The sequence below is a fragment of the Callorhinchus milii genome, unplaced genomic scaffold (assembly GCF_018977255.1).
Source record: "Callorhinchus milii isolate IMCB2004 unplaced genomic scaffold, IMCB_Cmil_1.0 Scaffold678, whole genome shotgun sequence".
NCBI lineage: Eukaryota > Metazoa > Chordata > Chondrichthyes > Chimaeriformes > Callorhinchidae > Callorhinchus > Callorhinchus milii.
In genome coordinates this window covers 26,261-46,311 of record NW_024705419.1, presented here as the reverse complement: position 1 = coordinate 46,311, position 20,051 = coordinate 26,261, and the positions used below count along the sequence as shown (strand labels likewise).

General features: G+C 48.0%; 1 protein-coding gene and 1 non-coding gene across 4 annotated transcripts; one reads left to right on the top strand and one right to left on the bottom strand.

Moving 5' to 3' along the window:
• Positions 1 to 2,657: 2,657 nt before the first annotated feature.
• Positions 2,658 to 2,730, bottom strand: trnav-uac. Its single transcript has one exon. It is a non-coding gene; the product is annotated as a tRNA-Val (tRNA).
• A 1,777-nt stretch (positions 2,731 to 4,507) lies between these two features.
• On the top strand, positions 4,508 to 18,717 carry LOC103189668 (complement C1s subcomponent-like). 3 transcript variants are annotated; one of them, XM_007910132.2, is made up of 9 exons: positions 4,508 to 4,920; positions 9,483 to 9,699; positions 12,473 to 12,644; positions 13,363 to 13,485; positions 14,937 to 15,058; positions 15,563 to 15,641; positions 15,770 to 15,907; positions 16,640 to 16,714; positions 17,871 to 18,717. In XM_007910132.2, exons 1-9 carry the CDS (start codon positions 4,916 to 4,918, stop codon positions 18,623 to 18,625), a joined length of 1,686 nt encoding a protein of 561 aa, XP_007908323.2. In that variant the 5' UTR covers positions 4,508 to 4,915; the 3' UTR covers positions 18,626 to 18,717. The 3 variants fall into 3 exon arrangements, with proteins under 3 accessions (XP_007908323.2, XP_007908325.2, XP_007908324.2); XM_007910133.2 differs by lacking the exon at positions 4,508 to 4,920 and adding an exon at positions 8,625 to 9,242; XM_007910134.2 differs by lacking the exons at positions 4,508 to 4,920; positions 9,483 to 9,699 and adding an exon at positions 5,588 to 5,720.
• The last annotated feature ends 1,334 nt before the right edge of the window (positions 18,718 to 20,051 follow it).

The following is a 20,051-nucleotide window of genomic DNA, read 5'->3' as shown; positions in this document are numbered from 1 at the left end:
CCCTCCCCTCTGCCTCTCCTCTCTCTCTCTCCCCTCCCCTCTCCCCACTCCCCGCTCCACCACTCCTCTCCCCTCTTCGCCACTCCCCCCCCTCTCCCTCTCCCTCCCCCTCCCCTCTCCTCACCACTCCCCCACCTTCTCCCATCTCCCCCTCACCCCTTCTCCTGTCTCCCCCTCTCCCCCACTCCCGTCTCCCCCATTCCCATCTCCCCTCTCCCCACTCCCGTCTCCCCCTCTCCCCCACTCCCTTCTCCCCCTCTTCCCCACTCCCATCTCCCCAACTCCCCCACTCCCATCTACCGCTTTTCCCCTCTCCTGTCTCCCCCACTCCCATCTCCCGCTCTCCCCCACTCCCATCTCCGCCTCTCCCCCTCTCCCGTCTCCCCCTCTCCCCCACTCCCGTGTCCCTTCTCCCCCACTCCCATATCCCCCTCTCCCCCATTCCCGTCTCCCCGTCTCCCCCATTCCCATCTCCCCCTCTGTCGCTCTTTGGCTGCCGCGCGTTGCCCACAAAATATACAGTCAGTTCGCTTTGCAGTGTATTCAGCGAAGCGCTGCGAGACATCTGGAAGATGTGCTGAGGTGCTGTGTGAAACGCCAGGAATATTATTGTTATTACTCCCGAGTATTCCCGATAACCCCTGTGCCCGAGTCGCCCTTCCTGCCTCTCAAAGCTCCCCAGTCTCTCTCTCTCTCTGACGCGTACACCTGCAGCGCATCTGTGTGTGCGCGCGTGAAGGAGACTGTTTGCGTGAGAGATACTCTCTGTGTGACAGAGCGACTGTGCGTTAGAGAGACTGTATGCGAGAGAGAGAGAGAGAGACTGTGTGTGTCTAAGGGAGAGTATGCGTTATGCGAGAGGTAATCTGCGTGAGAGAGGAAAAGTGTGCGTGAGAGAGTACGTGTGCGGAATCTCTCTCCCATATAATCTCTCATACACAACGTCTCACATACTTGCACACAGCAGCTCTCTCTGTCCCTCTCTCTCGGAATACGCGCACACAGTCTCTATTTCAGACCCGCAGTCCCTCTCTCTCTCTTTCACTCACACCGTGTACGAATATAAATACTAACGAAACACCGGAAATCTGAAACGAAAGCAGAAGAGGCCGGTAACGCTCAGCAGGTCAGGCAGCATCCATAGAGAGAGGCAATTGAGTCAACGTTTCGGGTCTGCAAACCTTCGGCAGAACGGAGAGCCGTGGACCCGAAACGTTGACTCACTTTCTTTTCTCCATGAGACACTGAGCGTCCCCCGGCGGCTTCTGATATAAATAGTCTCAGCTCCTGTGCAGTTTCGCCCACAAAGATACAGTCAGTTCATTTGACGGTATTTTTTGTGGAGCGGTTTGGGACGTCGTCTCGGAGCTGTGATAAGATGCCGAATCGAATGCAAGGATTATTATTATTATTATTATTATTATTTACCTTTTCAGCGTTGTTGACCAGAGTGGGAAACGAACACATGCGGAAAATCAGCAATCCTCGGATGAGCTCCCAGCCAGATTTTACCTGGAATGCCCGCCCATCTCGGAAATCCAGTGCCAAGTCTCTGGGCGATCCGTCTCCCACCCTCAGCGATCGGCTTGTGATCTGCGGCCAGCGAGGACCTCGGAACGTCGGGGCCGCCCGGAGCATCGCGTCTGCGGTAAGAATTCCTTCTGGGGAAGAATCCTTTTTGGTTAAAAAAGAAAACGCAGCGATCCTACTCGGATCTCTCGAGGAAAAAAATTCCCGGGAATTCGCCTTTTTAAATTCCCTTTCCCGCTAGGATTTTCAAAAAAAGTGCTAAAACCCGAAAAAGTGTATTTTTCCCTCTCCGTTTTCTTCAAGTAAAATCCTGGAAACCCGCCTGACAAAGAAACAACCGCCAGCCGATCCCACGCTCTCCTCAAAGAAAAAAAATTCCCTGGAAAAGACCCTTTTATCCGCCAAGAATTGTTTTTTGTCACAAGAAACCCATAGGTGTGATCACACTTTCTCTTCTGAGAAAAAAAATGGGACAAATCCCTCTTTTACTCCACTGGAAAGATGGAAACGCGTCTCTAAACTTCAATGGACATTCCGAAAGAAAAACATGGGATCATTTCCCATAATGTCAGTGCCTTCTGAGGACGGCCTTGTGGAGACTGAGAGGTGACTGACCGAATGGTGATATTACAACATGATGGTTAATATTTGATTTAATTAACTCGGGCAAGTCAAGCATCGGCACATCAGCTGTCCCACGTGTTCAGAAATACGGTGATCAGCCGCGTGTCCGAAACGCGCACCGTGATCAGCCGCGTGTCCGCAACGCGCACCGTGATCAGCCGCGTGTCTGAATCGCGCACCGCGATCAGCTGCGTGTCTGAAACGTGCGCCGCGATCAACCGCGTGTCGGAAACGCGCACCTTGGTGTGTAAATCTATAACATCCGCCATATATATTCAGAATATACTGTAAAGTGAATAGACTATGTTTTATGGGCGAAGCGCAGCAGCCAATCGTGCAAAGCAAACAGTCGTGGATTGAGTGACCAATTTATTATTATTTTTTTTAAAGGAATTATTACTCCCGAAAAAGTGATCTGCCAATTGACTAACAGCCGGGTTCCTACTGACTGCTCGGTCAACGGAGGTGTGTGAAGAGGAAGGGAACTCGCCGAAGGTTTCGCCCCATCCCACCTGGGAATCAAACCCAGGTCACTCGCTTGTAAGGCGAGTGCTATAACCACTGAGCTATAGGATTGCATACCGCGACTTTCATGCAGTACCAACATATTTTTAGGGGGAAAAGGTGGCGACGAGTTTGGACACAGTGAAGATACCCCTTAAAGAGCTCGGTTTACAATAACACCAACACCAACACTACATATACACAGCGCCTTTAATGCGGGGCATCCAAAACTCATCATCCCAAACTCTGCCGTTCGCATTCTCACCCTCGCCAAACTCCGTCCCCGATCCCCCCCAGTCCTGGCCCTCCCCCCCACCCCCAAACTCCGCTCCCCGACCCCCAACCCAGTCCTGACCAGACTGCACTGGCTCCTGTCCCAGAGAGGGATCCACTTCAAGATCCTCACCCTTGCATTCAAATACCTCCCCTCCTCTGCACCCCCCCCCCCCCCGATCTCTCTGACCTCCTCTCTGCTCAAAACAGTACTTGTTGCCTTCGATCCTCCAGGTCTGGCCTCCTCCTCGTCCCCCGAGTCCTCCGCTCCTCGGTGGCCGTGCCTTCGACCACTGCGCCCCGAGGCTCTGGAACTCCCTTCCTCACTCCCTTCAGCTCGCCCTCTCTCTTCCTACTTTCGGATCCCTTCTGAAGACCTTTTCGACAGCGCCTTTGGTAACCATCCCCCCCCTCCCCCTCCCCCTGGCTCCCCCACCTCCCCCTGGCTCGGCCCCGGGATCCATTACTGTGAAGCTCTGAGATGCCGTCTGGCGTGAAGGGCACTATATACATCCAAGTTGTTGTTGTTGTTGGGGCAGCGGAGCATTTAACAGTGAACATCTTCGGCCATGATCTGAAAATGGAGAAGAGGTGACAAGCCAGAGGGATTGGTTTGAAATGTTCCAGAATTAGGGAGGACAAGTTTGCAGGGCTTTGGGGAGAGCGCAGGGAAGTTTGGTTGATTCGGTTGGTTTTTTTTCAAAGAACTGGTGCAGACACGATGGGCTGAATGGCCGCCTTCTGTGCTGTATACTTCTATGATCCTATGAGTTTTGGGGCGTAGTGGCTGAATACAGGCGGCGGAGTTTTTCTCTCTGAAACACACACAAACACATTCGCACACAGTAACTTACATACTCAGACACACACTGAAACACACACAGACGCAGCAACAACAAAATTACAGTCGCATAGCGCCTTTAATGTCGGGAGTATGTCTCAAGGCGCTGGCCAGACGGAGTAACGGACCCGAGCTGGGGGTCAGAGTGGGGAGTGGGGAGGTCAGGACGGGAAACAGTGTGATCGACTGTGGAGGACTTTGAAGGTGAGGCGCGGGATCCTGAACTGTATCCTCTGTGTGAGCCAGTGGAGTTGAGGAAGGATGGGTGGGGGGGGGGGGGGGGGGGTGATAGGGTCGAGGAGCCTAGTGCGGGGCTGTAGGAGTGCTGGAGCTACCATCCTTCATATCGAGTACTATCCAACTAGTCCCATTCCACCGCTCTTACTGCATAGCCCTGCAAAATTTCCTTTTCAACGACAACAACTTGCACTTACGTAGTAACCCTCATACGGGGTAGTGTCCCAGAGTGCTTGACACTGGCGGAGCCAGTTGCAAGTTCATATCCAATTCCCTTTTGAAAGCTAGTCCCATCACCCTTTGAGGCATTGCATTCCAGATTGTAACGACACTCTCGATAAAACAAATCTCTTTGCTTCCCCTCTGATTCTATTTGCCAATTATCTTCAATCTTTGTCCACTGGCTATCAACCCACCTACTGGAGGAAACTGTTTTTTTTACCAAATTTACTCGGATCAAACCCTCATAATTTGGAACAATTCTATCGAATATCCCCTGCATTATCTCTGATGCAAGGAGAAAAATCCATATCTCTCTAATCTCTCCACGTATTGAAGTCCCACATCACTGAAATAATTCTAGTAAATAGCCTTTGCGCCATTTGAAGGCCCTGGCAGACTTGTGTGGTTAAACCGAGACCCTGTTCAGGTGGACATTAAACATTTCTTGTCCGCTGTTGGGAAAGAGAAGTTCTTATTAAAAATCAGCCTTTGTGGGGCGGTCAGTTATTCACAGAGGCTCAGGAGAGGTGAAAGGAAAGCAATCAATGTCCTTCAGCAGAAGAGGCAAAGTCCGAAGCAATGCTAACATGACCAGATAACCCATAGGTCTGCACAAAAATGATAACCGCAGGATATTCAGGGCCTGTGATTGCTAAACGCGTCTCCTGCTAATTGACATCCAACATGTGGTGAGTTAACTGTATATAATAATAACAATCCTTGCATTTCGTATAGTACATTATTGCATTGTCGCGACGTTTCAAACCGCATCATGTAATATACTGTGTAAAGGGCAGTGTTTTTAGGTGTGACATGCAGTGGGGTGGGGGGGGGGGGGGGTTGTCAGCCAGGAAACAAGGAGAGAGAAACTCCCTTCTCTTTTCGAATAATGCTGAACTGAACTGGCCCCAAACCAACGTGTTTGGCAGTGGGACGCTGGAATCGGGCCAGTCCTCTGACGTTCTCCAGCCCGGTTCCTGAGCCTGGCCGGTCCGTAGTACGCAACAGCATTCCAGCGATAATGAGCGTGAAAGCTTGTAATGAAAGCAAAAATGCTGTTTTATCTTGTTTTAAATTTTTGGGGGGGTTTTAGCTTCACTTCAGCAGTTACCCCAATGCACGACTCAAGTCCCTAAGTGTTGGCTCTTGCCAACGCACCCTAATATATTTCGGAATTAGGTAAGCAGAATGGGTCCCTCCGACTTGGATTTAGGTAGCGCTGTTCGTGCAGAGTAGCGCCCCAGATTGCTTGACAGGGTTAGAGTCTCATCCCCAGCCAGGGGAGAGGGGAGAGCTAGAAAGGAAGAGTAGGGAGGGGGATGAAGAGTGGGTGGTGGGGGTGGGGGAGGCATTGACGTAGAGAGTTCCAGAGTTTCAGGGCACAGCGGCTGAAAGCCCAACCACGGACGGTTGAGTAGAGGGCGAGAGGGAGAAACAGAGAAGGTGGAACTGGCCGAGTGCAGGGAGGCAGCGGGTTATGGAGGAGGTGGTAAGCAAATCGGTGAGAGGTGGGGAGGTGCGACGGCGTGAAGGTTTTCTTTTAAAAAACGGGTGAGAGGATCTTGAAGTTGATCCGTTCGGTTATTGGGAGGCAGTGCAGCCAAGGAAGAACTAGCGTGATGGGGGTCCGGAGTTTTGTGACCTCCCTGCTCCTCTCCGTCCCACCTCTCCCCTCTTTCACTTCCCCACCTGCCCCCTGTTTCTCTCCGTCTTCCTCTCTTTCTCTCTCTCCCCTCTCTCCTTTCCCATTTACCCCCTCCTCTCCCTTCTACCCCTCCCTTCTCTCTCTCCCACCTACTCTCAAACCCATCCTCTCTCCCTCTACCAATACACCTTTTAATTCTGCATTGTTCTGGTGTAATGGCTGAACCCATATACTACGCACCCGTTGTGGCCAGATGACATTGTAACTCAGGTTCTCCAGCGAGCAAGAGTTTTTCTCTCTTTCTCTCTCTTGCCATTAACTGTTCCTTTCTTTTAATTCCCCTTGCCGTTCTCTATTCTTTTCTTTTAATTTCTCTTGCCCTCTTTTGAGTGCGTGTGACACCAGCTCCCACACACTGTGCCGCGGTACTGGCGAGCTGATAATTTGGTAATTCTGCCCAATAAGTTTATTTTCTCCTGTTTTATCTCTGACAATTCTTGCTGCTACTTTCTCCTCACGTCCCTCCGCACAACCCGCACTGCGTACATCAACAACTGTCCGAGATCTTTACCTTAATCCGCCCCTTCATAAACTTCTTGATCGGCAATATTGATTAATGGCACAGTTACGGCATTGGAAAGGGACGATGAGCGAGAGGGTCTAAAATCAGAATCATTTCGGTTTGAGTTAAGGAGCAGAAAAGGAGCTGTTACTATGTTAGAGGTATACTATAGACTACCAAATAGTGGGAAGGAGATAGACGAGCAAATCTTCAAGCACATTTCAGAAAGATGCAAAACCAATAAAATAATGATAACGGGGCACTTCAATTATCCTTACATAGACTAACAAAATAACAATGTAAAGACCAAGGAAGGGGAAGGATTCCCGAGATGTGTGCAGGATAACTTTCACAGTATGTTTCCAGTGCAACCGGGAAGGAAGCAGTGCTGCATCTCGTTCTGGGGATTGAAGTGGGCAAGCGGAGCAGGTTTCAGCAGGAGAGCATCTGGACAACAGTAATCACAACATCAATAGGTTTGGAGAAATTATGGAAAAGGACAAGGAGCAACTAAAGGTGAAGGTACTCAACAGAAAGAGAGCTAATTTCAGTGAGTTTAAAAGTTTAAAAGCAACCCGGCCAAGCTGGACTGGAAAGAAGGATTGGCGGGTGAAACAGCTCACGAGCAATGGGAAGCCTTCAAAGAGGAGATAGTTTGGTGACAAACCAAATGCAAAGGTATTTTATTAGCATATAAAGAAAAATAAATTAGTCAAAAGTAGGGTGGGTCCAACTAGGGACCAAAGAGGAAATCTTCTTGTGGCGTACTGAATGAGGACTTTGCATTTGCCTTCACAAAAGGAGAGGATGGAGCCAATAGCACAGTATGGGAGGAGAGTGTAGAGAAATTGGATACGATAAGAATAAACAGAGAGGAGGTACCAACAAGGTTGGCGGTGCTCAAGGTAGATAATTCACCCAGTCCAGACGGGATGCTGCCTCGCTTACTGAGGGAAGTAAGGGTGGAAATAGCGGAGGCTCGGTCTACAACCTTTCAATTCTCTTTGGACACTGGAGTGGTGCCAGTGGATTGGAGGGTTACAAATGTTACTCCGCTGTACAAAAAGGGGCAGCAGGTTTACATTCGGTACTTACAGGCTAACATCAGTAGTGAGGAAACTTCTAGAGTCTCTCATCCGAGACAAAATAAATTTTCACTTAGAAAAATATGGGTTAATAAAGGAAAGCCAACATGGTTTTGTTCAAGGCAAATGATGTGTAATAAACATGGAAGAGTGTTTGGTGAAGTAACGGAGAGAGTGGATGAAAGTAGTGCAGTTGATATAGTTTATATGGATTTTCAAAAGACATTTGATAAAGTGCCACATAAGAGACTTGTAAGCAAAATAGAAGCCCCCGGTACGAAAGGGACAGCGGCAGCGGGTACAGAACTGACTGGGAGACAGATAGCAGAGAGTGGTGGTGAACAGTTGTTTTTCTGATGGGAGGGAAGTGTGCAGTGGTGTCCCCCAGAGATCAGTATTCGAACCACTGCTGTTTGTTATATATATAAATTACCTCGGCTTGCATATAGCGGAGTACAATTTCCAAGTTTCCAAGCTAGGAAAAGTAGTAAACAGTGCGGAGGATAGTAACGGACTGCAAATAGATATAGACAGACTGGTAAAATGGGCAGACACGTGGCAGATGAAGTCTGATGAGGAGAAATGCGAAGTGTTGCATATTGGGAGGAAGAATGAGGATAGAAAAGTTATGATGAACCTTTATAAACCACTGGTTAGGCCTCAGCTCGAGACTGTGTTCAGTTCTGGGCCTCACACTTTATGAAGGATGTCAAGGCTTTGGAGAGAGTGCAAAGGAGATGGACCAGGATGGTACCAGGACTGAGGTGCTTCAGTTATCACGAGAGGCGAGAGAAGCGAGGATTATTCTCCTTGAAGCGGAGGAGGTTCAGAGGAGACTCAATCGAAGTTTTCAAAATGATGAGGCAATACAATAGGATGAAACAATTTCCACTGGCGGGTGAATTGGTAAACCTGAAGACACCAATTTAAAATAGTTGTTCAAAGGAATAGAGGGGAGGTGAGAAGAATTTTTTTTACACAGCGCATTTGTTGGGATCTGGAATGCGTTGCCCGAAGGGGTGGTGGAGTTCAATTCGATAGCAACTTTTAAGGTAGAAGTAGATAATTATTTGGTGAGGACAAGTTTCCAGGGCTCTGGGGAGAGAGCGATGGAGTGGGATTGATGGAGTAGCTTCTCAGAGTGTTTCACATTGATGGAGTAGCTTCTCAGAGAGTTTCACATTGATGGAGTAGCTTCTCGGAGAGTTTCACATTGATGGAGTAGCTTCTCGGAGAGTTTCACATTGATGGAGTAGCTTCTCAGAGAGGTTCACATTGATGCGGTAGCTTCTCAGAGAGTTTCACATTGATGGAGTAGCTTCTCAGAGAGATTCACATTGATGGAGTAGCTTCTCGGAGAGTTTCACATTTATGGAGTAGCGTCTCAGAGAGTTTCACATTGATGGGGTAGCTTCTCAGAGAGTTTCACACTGATGGGGTAGCTTGTCATTGATGAAGTTGGACGTTGAGCAAGGGAGAAATGGTGATGAACAAAGCCAGCGTCCAGGGGATTGGGTTTTGAAATGAGAATTAAAAATTCCTGGAAACGGATCAAGATGGTGAACACAGACAGGGAGATCCAGAGGTGACGTGGTTTATGACTGAAGACTTTTTGATCGTACTTACAGTAACCTCAACTCCTCCATCTGCCTCATTGTCATACTCTGCCAACGTGAAGAGCTCCGGGACCCTCCCCCATATGAAAGACGCCACGTAAATGCAAGTCGGTGGTGTTGTTGTATGTGTGAATATCTCAGTAAGATCATGTGTTTTTGCATGTGTCAGACACACAGCTGTCCACAGTTTACAGTAAATCCTGTAAAGCGCATTGTAAAATGTTGTTTTCAAATTGAAAGCTTATTCTAATTGTTGTCACATTGCACACGTGGATCTGAAAATAGATGTGTGTTATTTGGGACAAGTTATGTATTGACCCGATGATATCCTCCCCAAATCCAGGTTCATTTTGTGGTTGCTTCTGACGGCTTGGGAGTCCAGATGTATCCAACTGACTGACATCTCCGGGGAAATATCTTCTCCAAATTACCCTCTGGAATATCCTGGGAACAGCACTGGAATCTGGGAGATATCGGCGCGCCCTGGATATATTCTAAAACTGTATTTGGTACACGTGGAAATCAAATGGTCAGAGAGATGTGAAAGAGAGTATATTAAGGTATAATTGTGCGGAGATTAGGGTGACTCTTTTTCAAAGGGTTTGTGCAGAACTGTGTAATTTTGGAGGAAATGTTCGCCAGTGTCGGAGGTTGGGGAGATGATCAAATGTTTGTCACACCTCCAGCCTCAAACTCTCACAACGCTCCTCGCCGAGCTCCCCAACTCCGCGATTAACAAAGTCTGAACGATTCAAAGCGCGGCCTCCCGTGTCCTCACCCATACTCGGCTCCGCAATGCCATCGCCCCAGTTTTCACCAGCCAACTCTCCCGGAGAACGGATCGGTATGAAGACTTGACTTCTGTTTTCAAGTCTCTTCTGGGATTTCCCAACGTTTCCCATCTGTTCAGACCCCCAATCCTCCACCCGCTGCCTCTCAGATGGATTGGGCCTTCTGCATGTCCCTCATCTCCCTTGACTTCACAATCAGTGGACCTGAGTTCAGCCACTATGCCCTGAATCACTGGAAATCTCTGCCTTAATCCCCCTGCCTCCCCCCCCTCTTTGCCCATCTTTTGCAGAGTCCTGTAGCTCAGTTGTTAGAGCACTCGCTTTGCAAGTGAGAGACCTGAGTTCAATTCCAGGCAGAGGGCGAAACCTTGGGCAAGTTTCCTTACTCCACACAGAGCGTAATAATAATCCCTCCAAAAACCAAAAACAATAATAAAATGGGTCATTTTCAATCTACGACTGTTTGTGGGACATTGCTGTGCGCAATTGGCTGCCTCGTTCGCCCACAAATATACAGTCAATTCACTTTACAGTGTGTTCTGTGAAGCGCTTTGGGACGTCCTCCCGACGTGAAAAGAGCTATATCAAATGCAAGGATTATTATTATTATTATTATTATTATCTTGGGATCGCACCTGAAGACGATGCCTTCACCTCCCCTTACTTTTCCAGCTCAGCATCAAACCGATCACAAAGCACCGTGAGCCGCCATCCTCTGCGTACGGCGCTGTATAGTATAAACTCTTATGCATTGGTTGAAAGTTCAGATGTTGGTTCGGAAGACGTGAGTGAGTGTGTGTCAGCGATAGAGTTAGTCACTCAGTCACTCGGAGTTAGTCAGCTGTGGGGTCGAACCCCACATTGTTGGAAGCACAGTCTTATCTAATGCTCCAGCGCTGTGCTGGGAGAGTGCCATCGTTTGGATGAGATGTTTAACTGAGGTCCCAGCTGGTTGTTGAGGTTGACGTAAAGATCCCATGGCACTATTTGAGAAGAGAAGGGAGTTTCTCTCTCCCAACAATCCCCAAAATCAAATTAACCATTTGCTGCCCTCTCAAATAATAATAATAATCATAGCGTTGGATACAGGGCCTCATCAGTTGTTGAAACATCTCAAAGCACTTCGCAGGATTCACTGCACACGGGAAGTGAGGTGACTGTATTTTCTGGGTGAAACGTGACAGCCAGTTCGCACACAACAACATCCATTAATAATAATAATAATAATAATCCTTGCATTTGATATAGCGCTTTTCACGTCGGGAGGACGTCCCAAAGCGCTTCACAGAACACACTGTAAAGTGAATTGACTGTACATTTGTGGGCGAACGCGGCAGCCAATTGCGCACAGCAATGTCCCACAAACAGTCGTAGATTGAAAATGACCAATTTAGTATTGTTTTGGTTTTGGAGGGATTATTATTAGGCTCTGTGTGGAGTAAGGAAACTTGCCCAAGGTTTCGCCCTCTGCCTGGAATTGAACTCCGGTCTCTCACTTGCCAAGCGAGTGCTCTAACCACTGAGCTACAGGACTCCACATTAAACAGTGAGGAATTTTATCGAGTAGCTTAGTGGTTAGATCGCTCGTCTCGCAAGCGAGAGAACCTCGGTTCGATTCTCAGGTAAGGTAAAAACTTAGGCAAGTTTCATATTTCTCTGTTCAACCAGCAGTAAGTAGCAACCTGGTGGTTAGCTGCTTGGCGGATTACTTTACCGGGGCTAATAATCCTTTAAATTATTTTTTTTTAAAAATCGTTACTCAATCCAAGACTGTTGGTGGGACACTGTTATCCGCAATTGGATACGCGTTCTGCGTCCCTGGTTTCCGCCCACAAAATATATAGTAAAACCACTGTATAGTATATTCTGTGAAGTGTTTTGAGAGGTCGCGAAGATATGATATATCAAATGCAAGTATTATTTTGTTATTATCCAAATTTTTAAGAAAGGGGATTGTTGGCTGGGCTTCTCTCTCCAAATACTGCCATGGGATTATTGACGTGCACCTGAACAAGCAGATGATGGGACAGATGATAATAATAACAATATTAATTCTTGCATTTGATATAGCGCTTTTCACGTCGGGAGGACGTCCCAAAGCGCTTCACAGAACACACTGTAAAAGTGAATTGACTGTATATTTGTGGGCTGAAGCGGCAGCCAATGGCGCACAGCAATGTCCCACAAACAGTCGTAGATTGAAAATGACCCATTTATTATGGTTTTTTTTGGTTTTGGAGGGATTATTATTGCACACTGAGCTGGGCTGACACAAACTGAGCTGGATTGACATTCACTGAGGCGGGCTGACACACACTAAGCTGTGCTGACATACATTGAGCTGAGATGACACACAGTGAGCCAGACTGACTCATGACTCTGGTCCCTGACTCCGGCAATGACGTACATGTTGAACTTGGAGGGGGTGGACTGGCCACTGGGAGCAGTGACTCTCCAATTGCAACTGCTGTTAACCCTGATTTTAGCTCTGGTTTTAGCCCCGTCTATTAAAAAGCAACCTTGATTATTGTATTTCTTACAGGTGGTGACAGAAGTGAAAGAACTCTTCAACGTGTGTGGCAGGACATCACACGGTGTCAGTCCGGAATTCCGGGAATACTTTTCCTCCACTAACTCAATGCAAGTTCTGTTTCAATCCGAAACTTCCAATGAGGACAGGCTGACGGGCTTCCTGGCTTTGTACTCACGCGTAGGTAAGGAATAAAGATTTTGCAATAGAAGGAAAGCCGTTGAAGAGAATAGAATAAAGAGCAGAGGGAAACGAGATTGAGAGAGGAGGTGTGAAGAAGGCATGACCGTTTCTGAAAGGAAAGCAGCAATATCAACAGTGGGAAGGTGTTTGATTTAATTAGGAGAGTGGTTATGGTTTTAGGCTTATTAGAAAAACAAGTAGGGGAGAAAGCAGAATATATTTTGCATTTGATATACGTCATCAAGATGTCTCAAAGCACTTCACATATTTTACTGTACTCTGCAGTTTACCGCACAAATACGGTTGTGTATTTTGTGAGCGAGCATGGCAGCTAAGTTGCTTAGGAGCAACGTCCAAGAAAAAAGCTATGGAGTAGCAACCACTTTAATTGGGGGATTGTCGGACAGGATTGGAGAGAGAAACTCCCTTCTCTTTTCCAATAGCGCCTCGGGACCCTGAAGAGGCACAGACAGGAATTGCTTTAATGTCTCATCTGAACAACGGTGCCTCCGAGATGCAGTCCTCCACAGCGGAGCGTCAGGTTAGACTGTGATTCTATATCCCGACTTGGGGCTTGAACCCAAAACATTCTGTCTCAGAGGTCAGAGCGCTGATACACTCGGGAAACCAGTCGGAAAGTATTGTGAAATGCTTTGAAAGCTACAGTTTCTCTCCCACTGGAAGCTCTTTTCTTTCTGAGCACATTTATTTATTTTCAGATATTAATGAGTGTGATATTGTCGCCCACAACTGCAGCCATTTTTACGGAAACAAGATTGGAAGTTTTCACTGTTACTGTTCTCTTGGCTTTGTGATTCATAGCAGTGGCCACACCTGTGAAGGTAAATTCAGTTTTCAAGCGGTGACGATATAGTTTTGCCTCTGTGCTAATAATGATAATAACAATAAAAACATAATAATCCTTGCATTTGATATAACACCTTATCTTGTCATCAAAGTGTCTTAAAGCGCTTCGCATAATGAACTGTGAAGTACAGTGATTGTGTATTTTGTGAGCGAAAGGTAGTAACCAGTTTGCACATAACAACGTGCTACAAATATCCATTAGGTGGGGCAGAAACGCTGAGGAACGGACGGGCGATGGTGGGGTGGGCAGGGAGGGGCACTTGGAGCAGGCCGGTATGCATGTTGGTTGGCTGTTTATTGCTCGCAGAGGGGGGAGCAAGACCACAAGACCCCTCTGGGGAAACCACAGAATATTGGCTCTATGGTTAACATTCCTTTGCCAAATAAATCACAGTGGAACCATTTCAACTCCGAGCAGGACCCACTTAGCCCGCGCCCCACCATCCCCCCCGGCAGCATCGCATTTGGCATCTGACAAGCGTGGGCTTAAGCCCTCACAGGGCGGAAGGTAGTTGCCTGAAATTCCCTGCGAGCTTCCTGGTGGCAACACAGCTCAGCATGAAATGTATGAGAACATTGGCACAACCTTTCCGTCTGCACATTGGACACACGATTCCTTCCCGTTGAGCAATGACGTGCAGTTTGTTCAGCCAGCGGCTACTGATGGCTCTGCAAACCAATCAAGTTGGATTCCTGGCGCTGGATGTTCAAACTTGTCTTCAAGACTCCGCGTAAACTCCAGGTAACAAAAGCTGTTGTCCCAAGACTCAGAGTTTTCTCATCAGCTTCAGCGTAGTGGGTGTACTTTCGCAGGACAGCTCATGATTTGCCAGCCACCTGGATAAGCAATGTCAGGTTTATTCTTCAAAAGCTCCTCGTATGAAGGGCCTTGGCAAATAAATGTGCCCAATGTGAAGCCAACGCCACCTCTAGGTGCTTAGCATCAGTTTTGGCTGGATCCCTTCCTTGCTGTAGCTGCTTTCCCACAAATCCACCTCACTGCTTGATCCTGGATACTCCGCTGCCTCCCCAGGATTCAGATCCATAAAGGAGAACTATTTGCACATGGGACTTATCTTCGGCAAGCTTAACCTCCTGCATTTGGACTTGTTGTCCTTAAAATAAGACCAGCCTGGCCAGAGTGCAGATCTCCTCAGCCCGGTCCTTCCAGGGAAATTTAGGACTGGTGCCCATTTGTATCTTCCAATTGATATCCTCAATGTCTTCTCTTGAGCCATGTTTACACATTTGGGGCAACAGCACCATATCCCACCACATGAACCAATGCTCACGAACGTTTGCTGTCAAGTGTGACAAGACATTGTACTTGAAGTCTTCCGTGAGCAAAAGAGCAGAGCAATTTCAAATTGTTTACGCAAAACAACCCCCAAGGGATTTCATAATAATTGTTTTTATTTCACTGCAGAAATCGGAACGTATTGTCCTGGTTATCTGGCACCACTGAATATTCTTGAGCCTCACTGGGACAAGTTTTACTTTCAGGACACAGTGAAAGTCTCATGTGTGAAAGGATATGAAATAGTCGAGGTAATTAGTTTTTGTTCTATGGGAATTAGATTCCAATTGCACTGCGATCTTAATGTCCACCTGTACAAGTGAGATCTTGGTTTAACATCTCAATTGAAGGATGGCACTGCCAACCATACTTCACGTCCCTCGTCCTGCCAGCTCCACTATAAGCAATCGGTTTTAATGCCCCATCCTCTGGAGATCCATACCAGAATCCATCTCTCTCGATCCCTCCCTTGCACCCTTCAACGCACATCTCAGGACTTTCTTCTTTGACCACGCCTTCGCACATCCTCCCACAATCACCCCCAGGCCCTCCACCTATTCCGGATGCAACCCCAACTCAGGTGCAAACTTTTGAATGTTTAGCGTCTCTGGATGTCCACCAGATGTGAAAGGTGCCGCACGTAAACACAATTTGTTTTTGTTGGAATGCAAAACGCTGCTTTGGACAAAATATTTAGGCTCTCATTTGGGAAAGGATTGGGGGAGTTTAAACAGAATTTGCAATTTTTTTCCCAGGGGTTGAAGACGCTGCCTTACTTTTTTGCGGAGTGCAACAAGAACGGGACATGGAATACTTTTGGATACAGTTGCCAGCGTAAGTGTTGTTGTTATTCATAGAGACTAATTGGGTCTAGCCGTCGCAGGGACTGAATATCTCTTTGGGAGGAGGGAATTTTTGAATGTGCAATCCCAAACTTGTCACTGGGTTTCTGTCGCCACCAGCTGTGGACTGCGCGCTGCCGCCTGGAATCGAGAATGGAGTCTTCTCGTATAGTAAAGGCCAAAATCTCACCACGTATGGCTCTTCCATTCAGTACCAGTGCAATGAGCCATATTATAAAATGGTGACCTATAAGAGCGGTGAGTACAATCTCCGTGTTTTAGAAAAAACTCCTTTCCATTCTTCATCAATTTCCTTCCCACCGCTCGGACTTGGGGAAAAATACACAGGATGAAGCTGCTCTATCTGGAGGTGGAATTGAGAGTGCAGTGGGTCAACCTGAATCTGGTGTCTGCATCCAACCAACCCGAGACAGGTGGGGAATGGGCTCAGATCCTGGATGGAGACTGGGCACGGCAATGAATCCGGGAGATGGGCCTGATGCCAAAGGCAGCACCAGATACACACTTGTTAGCCTGGTGCCGTGGTTGTACTCTCACTTCCAAGTCAAAGGGTTGTGGGTTATACCCCATGTCCGCCGGATATCTGAAGACTGCAGACACCAATCACCATGCTTCATAGTCTGAGAGTTCTGGGCATCTGACACACACCAGGACATTTGTGTATATTATTCGAAGAGGATCCGCACTCACTCCTTACAGGATCACATCATTCTGCTCTAATTTCAGAGCTTGTTCGACACATGTTGGCAAGATCCAAGGCTTGGGAGCCCATAGTGTACATTGAGGGTAACTGCTGGAGTCTAACCAGCTAAAACTGCACAGCTTGCCATTGAGAGTACTGTCTGGCAAGCTGCCCGTGGTTGATTAGAATGAAACGTCCTACTGCTTGACTCGCAGGGAGCTCAGTAGCAAGAATCCTTGCTCCAGTGAATGATGTCTTCATGTCTAATTAAGCTGTGACATTTACAGAGAACTTCAGCTGCACCGCGGAAGGAAGTTGGGAAAATCGTCATCTGGGCGCCCACGTTCCTGTCTGTATTCCAGGTAAAAGAAGCAATGAGGGCCACATCTAAAGCACGAGCAGAACACAGCAGATCAGCGTCTTACTTGCATGGTAGTCATTGATTCACAGTTGGGTCGCTAGCTTCCTCAGACCTGTAAGAATCCACAGAGGGAATGAGATTGTGGAGTTTGCCGCACGAAGCGGCGGTTGAATTAAAAAACTGTGGATCTTTTCAAGAGTGAGACCTTCACATGCGGTAGAGAGGAATCGACGGTTATAGGAGGGAGGGAGAAGGGGAGGATTGGTTGATCAGGGAGAAACCTGGAGAAAACTTGTGGAGTCCTGTAGCTCAGTGGTTAGAGCACTCGCTTTGCAAGTGAGAGACCTGAGTTCAATTCCAGGCAGAGGGCGAAACCTTGGGCAAGTTTCCTTACTCCACACACAGCCAAATAATAATCCCTCCAAAACAAAACAATAATAAAATTGGTTATTTTCAATCTACGACTGTTTGTGGGACATTGCTGTGCGCAATTGGCTGCCACGTGCGCCCACAAATATACAGTCAATTCACTTTACAGTGTGTTCTGTGAAGCGCTTTGGGACGTCCTCCCGACGTCACAGTCGTAGATTAAAAATGACCAATTTAGTTATTGTTTTTGGTTTTGGAGGGATTATTATTAGGCTCTGTGTGGAGTAAGGAACTTGCCCAAGATTTTTGGAATTGAACTCAGGTCTCTCACTTGTAAAGCGAGTGCTCCAGCCACTGAGCTACAGGACTCCACTTCTTTCCTCGTCATAGTATATCAAGTATTTTGCGATATATTGACCAGATGACAAGGTGCTCTATCAAATGCATGGATTTTTACTATTATTTTGTGTGGAAAACTGTCTTTCAGCTTCAATATCTGGGAAACACAATTTATTTTCTATCCCTGTCATGGTGATGCCTTCAATAGGAAGTGACTAGCCTGCGGGGTGCGGACGCAACCCTCCAGGGAGAGAGTGTTTCCGCTTCCAATAACTATCCAAGGATTTCCATGTGGGTGGGAATCATGGGACTGTCAGTTTGGTTTGGATGCTGTTGGGTGTGGGTAGGGTTGCCACACGTCAGACACGCAAATAAACCCCAACGTGTTGAACTGAACCCGACTCTCACTGAATTTTTAAATGTTTGTGTCTCCCTGACCCGCTGAGCAGTCTGCGGTCTGCCTGGCAATCCGCTGGTGTTCCGCTCGCGGGTGCTGCATGGCTCGCGGGCTGAGCCGGGTAACTTCCCGTGGCAGGTGCACTTTCGGATCCCCCGGGGGGCGGGGGCGCTGATCTCGGATCGCTGGGTGCTGACGGCGGCCCACGTGGTGTCTCCGAGACGTGGGATCGTGCTGTCGGCTGGACTGGTTAACCTGAAGAACCGAAAGCAAGCGGTGGCCCTGATCCCGGACCGAGTTTTCGTCCACCCGCTTTACAACAACTCGGAGGAGACCGACACCTACAATTACAACCACGACATCGCGCTGATTAGACTGAAAGCCAAACTGGTGCTGGGACCAGCCATCGCCCCCGTCTGCTTGCCCCGGAGAGACTCAGAGCACCAGGTGACCCCGGGAATCCTGGGCACTGTGTCAGGATGGGGAGTGACGGAGAACGGGACTTTAACACCGCATCTCATGTACACGCGGCTGCCCGTCTCCGACTTGGAGGAGTGTCGGAGCAACATGGAGGGCAACGGTCAGCGGGTGACTGAGAACATGATCTGTGCTGGCCTGGGGGTGGGAGGGGACTCCTGCCAAGGGGACAGCGGAGGAGCATTCGTCTTCACTCGTCCCCAGAGCAAGCAGTACTATGTCGGTGGGATCGTATCCTGGGGAATAAATTGCGGGTCGTTTGGATTCTACACTAAAGTGCTCAAGTATCTCGAGTGGATCGAAGACACAATGAAGAACAATTCTGATTGAAATCTCAACAATGATCATTAAAAACGGGTTCTTAAGGCTCATGGGATCTTGGGGTTTATAACACGGGGAAAATAAACATGGAATTATCAGGATGGTGTCGTGATGACTCTTCCTTCTGTGTGTTTTTGACACGTGGAGAGACATAATACTGATAATAATAATCCTTGCATTTGATACAGCACTTTTCACGTAGGGAGGACGTCCCAAAGCGCTGCACAGAACACACGGTAAAGTGAATTGACCGTATATTTGTGGGCGAACGCGGCAGCCAATTGCGCGCAGCAATTTCCCACAAAGATTCATGGATTGAAAATGACCAATTTATTATTGTTTTGTTTTTTTTGGAGGGATTATTATTAGGCTCTGTGTGGAGAAAGGAAACTTGCCCAAGGTTTCGCCCTCTGCCTGGAATTGAACTCGGGTCTCTCGCTTGCAAAGCGAGTGCTCTAACCACTGAGCTACAGGACTCCACATCGCAGTAGCTAAGACCCTCCTCTTCGACTGTGCCATCGGTCAACTCCCTTCCCCTCCCCTCCCTTCTTCCCCCCTTCCCGTCCGCTCCCTTCTCCCCAGCTGACCCCTCGGCTCGGGTCTGAAATGCCGTTTCAAACAGAGTGTTTGTGTAAATGTCACTTTGCATCGCTTTGCTGCGTTTCCTCTCTTTTCAAACACATCCTTTCTCACACTGACTCGATTTTGATTATCTCTCTCTCTCTCTCACTTGGCTGTTGCATTTCACCCACAAATATGCAGTCCGTTCACTTCGCAGTGTGTTCTGTGAAGCGCTTTGAGACGTCCATAAGACGTGAAAAGCGCTATATCAAATGCAAGGATTATTATTATTATTATTATTGCTAGTGAGGGGCAGGACAGTCAGGCAGGAAAGGGGTCTCCGGAGAGTGATGGAGAACCCATATGGACAAGGAAGTCTGTGACGAGGAGGATGGGCAAACTGACCCCAGTGTCTCTACAGGAGGAGGCCACACATTTGGGGATAGGGGACGCGACGGTCATGGAGACAGACACTCGTCTCTGCAGCTGCATCAGGAGTCACTGTTGCCGCGTAACAACAACAATATTAATAATCCTTGCATTTGACACAGCGCTTTTCACGTCGGGAGGAGGTCCCAAAGCGCTTCACAGAACACACCGTAAAGTGAATTGACTCTATGTTAGTGGGCGAACGCGGCAGCCAATTTATTATTGTTTTGATTTTGCGGAGGGATTATTATTAGGTGTGTGGAGTAAGGAAACTTGCCCACGGTTTCGCGCCGCCTGAAATTCAACTCAGGTCTCTCACTTGCAAAGCTCGAACCACTGAGCGACAGGACTCCACTGGCACCAGGGTGAAGGATGCCTCTTCAGGGCTGGAGAAGAGTTTGAGGCAGGAGGCAGAGGATCTTATTCAGGTGATCCACATAGGAAT

What these genes read in the sequence shown, in the direction of transcription:
- LOC103189668 (XM_007910132.2), top strand. An exon ending in CAGTGGCCACACCTGTGAAG is followed by an intron (nt 13,486 to 14,936) that starts GTAAATTCAGTT and finishes ATTTCACTGCAG; the next exon opens with AAATCGGAACGTATTGTCCT. An exon ending in AATGGTGACCTATAAGAGCG is followed by an intron (nt 15,908 to 16,639) that starts GTGAGTACAATC and finishes TGACATTTACAG; the next exon opens with AGAACTTCAGCTGCACCGCG.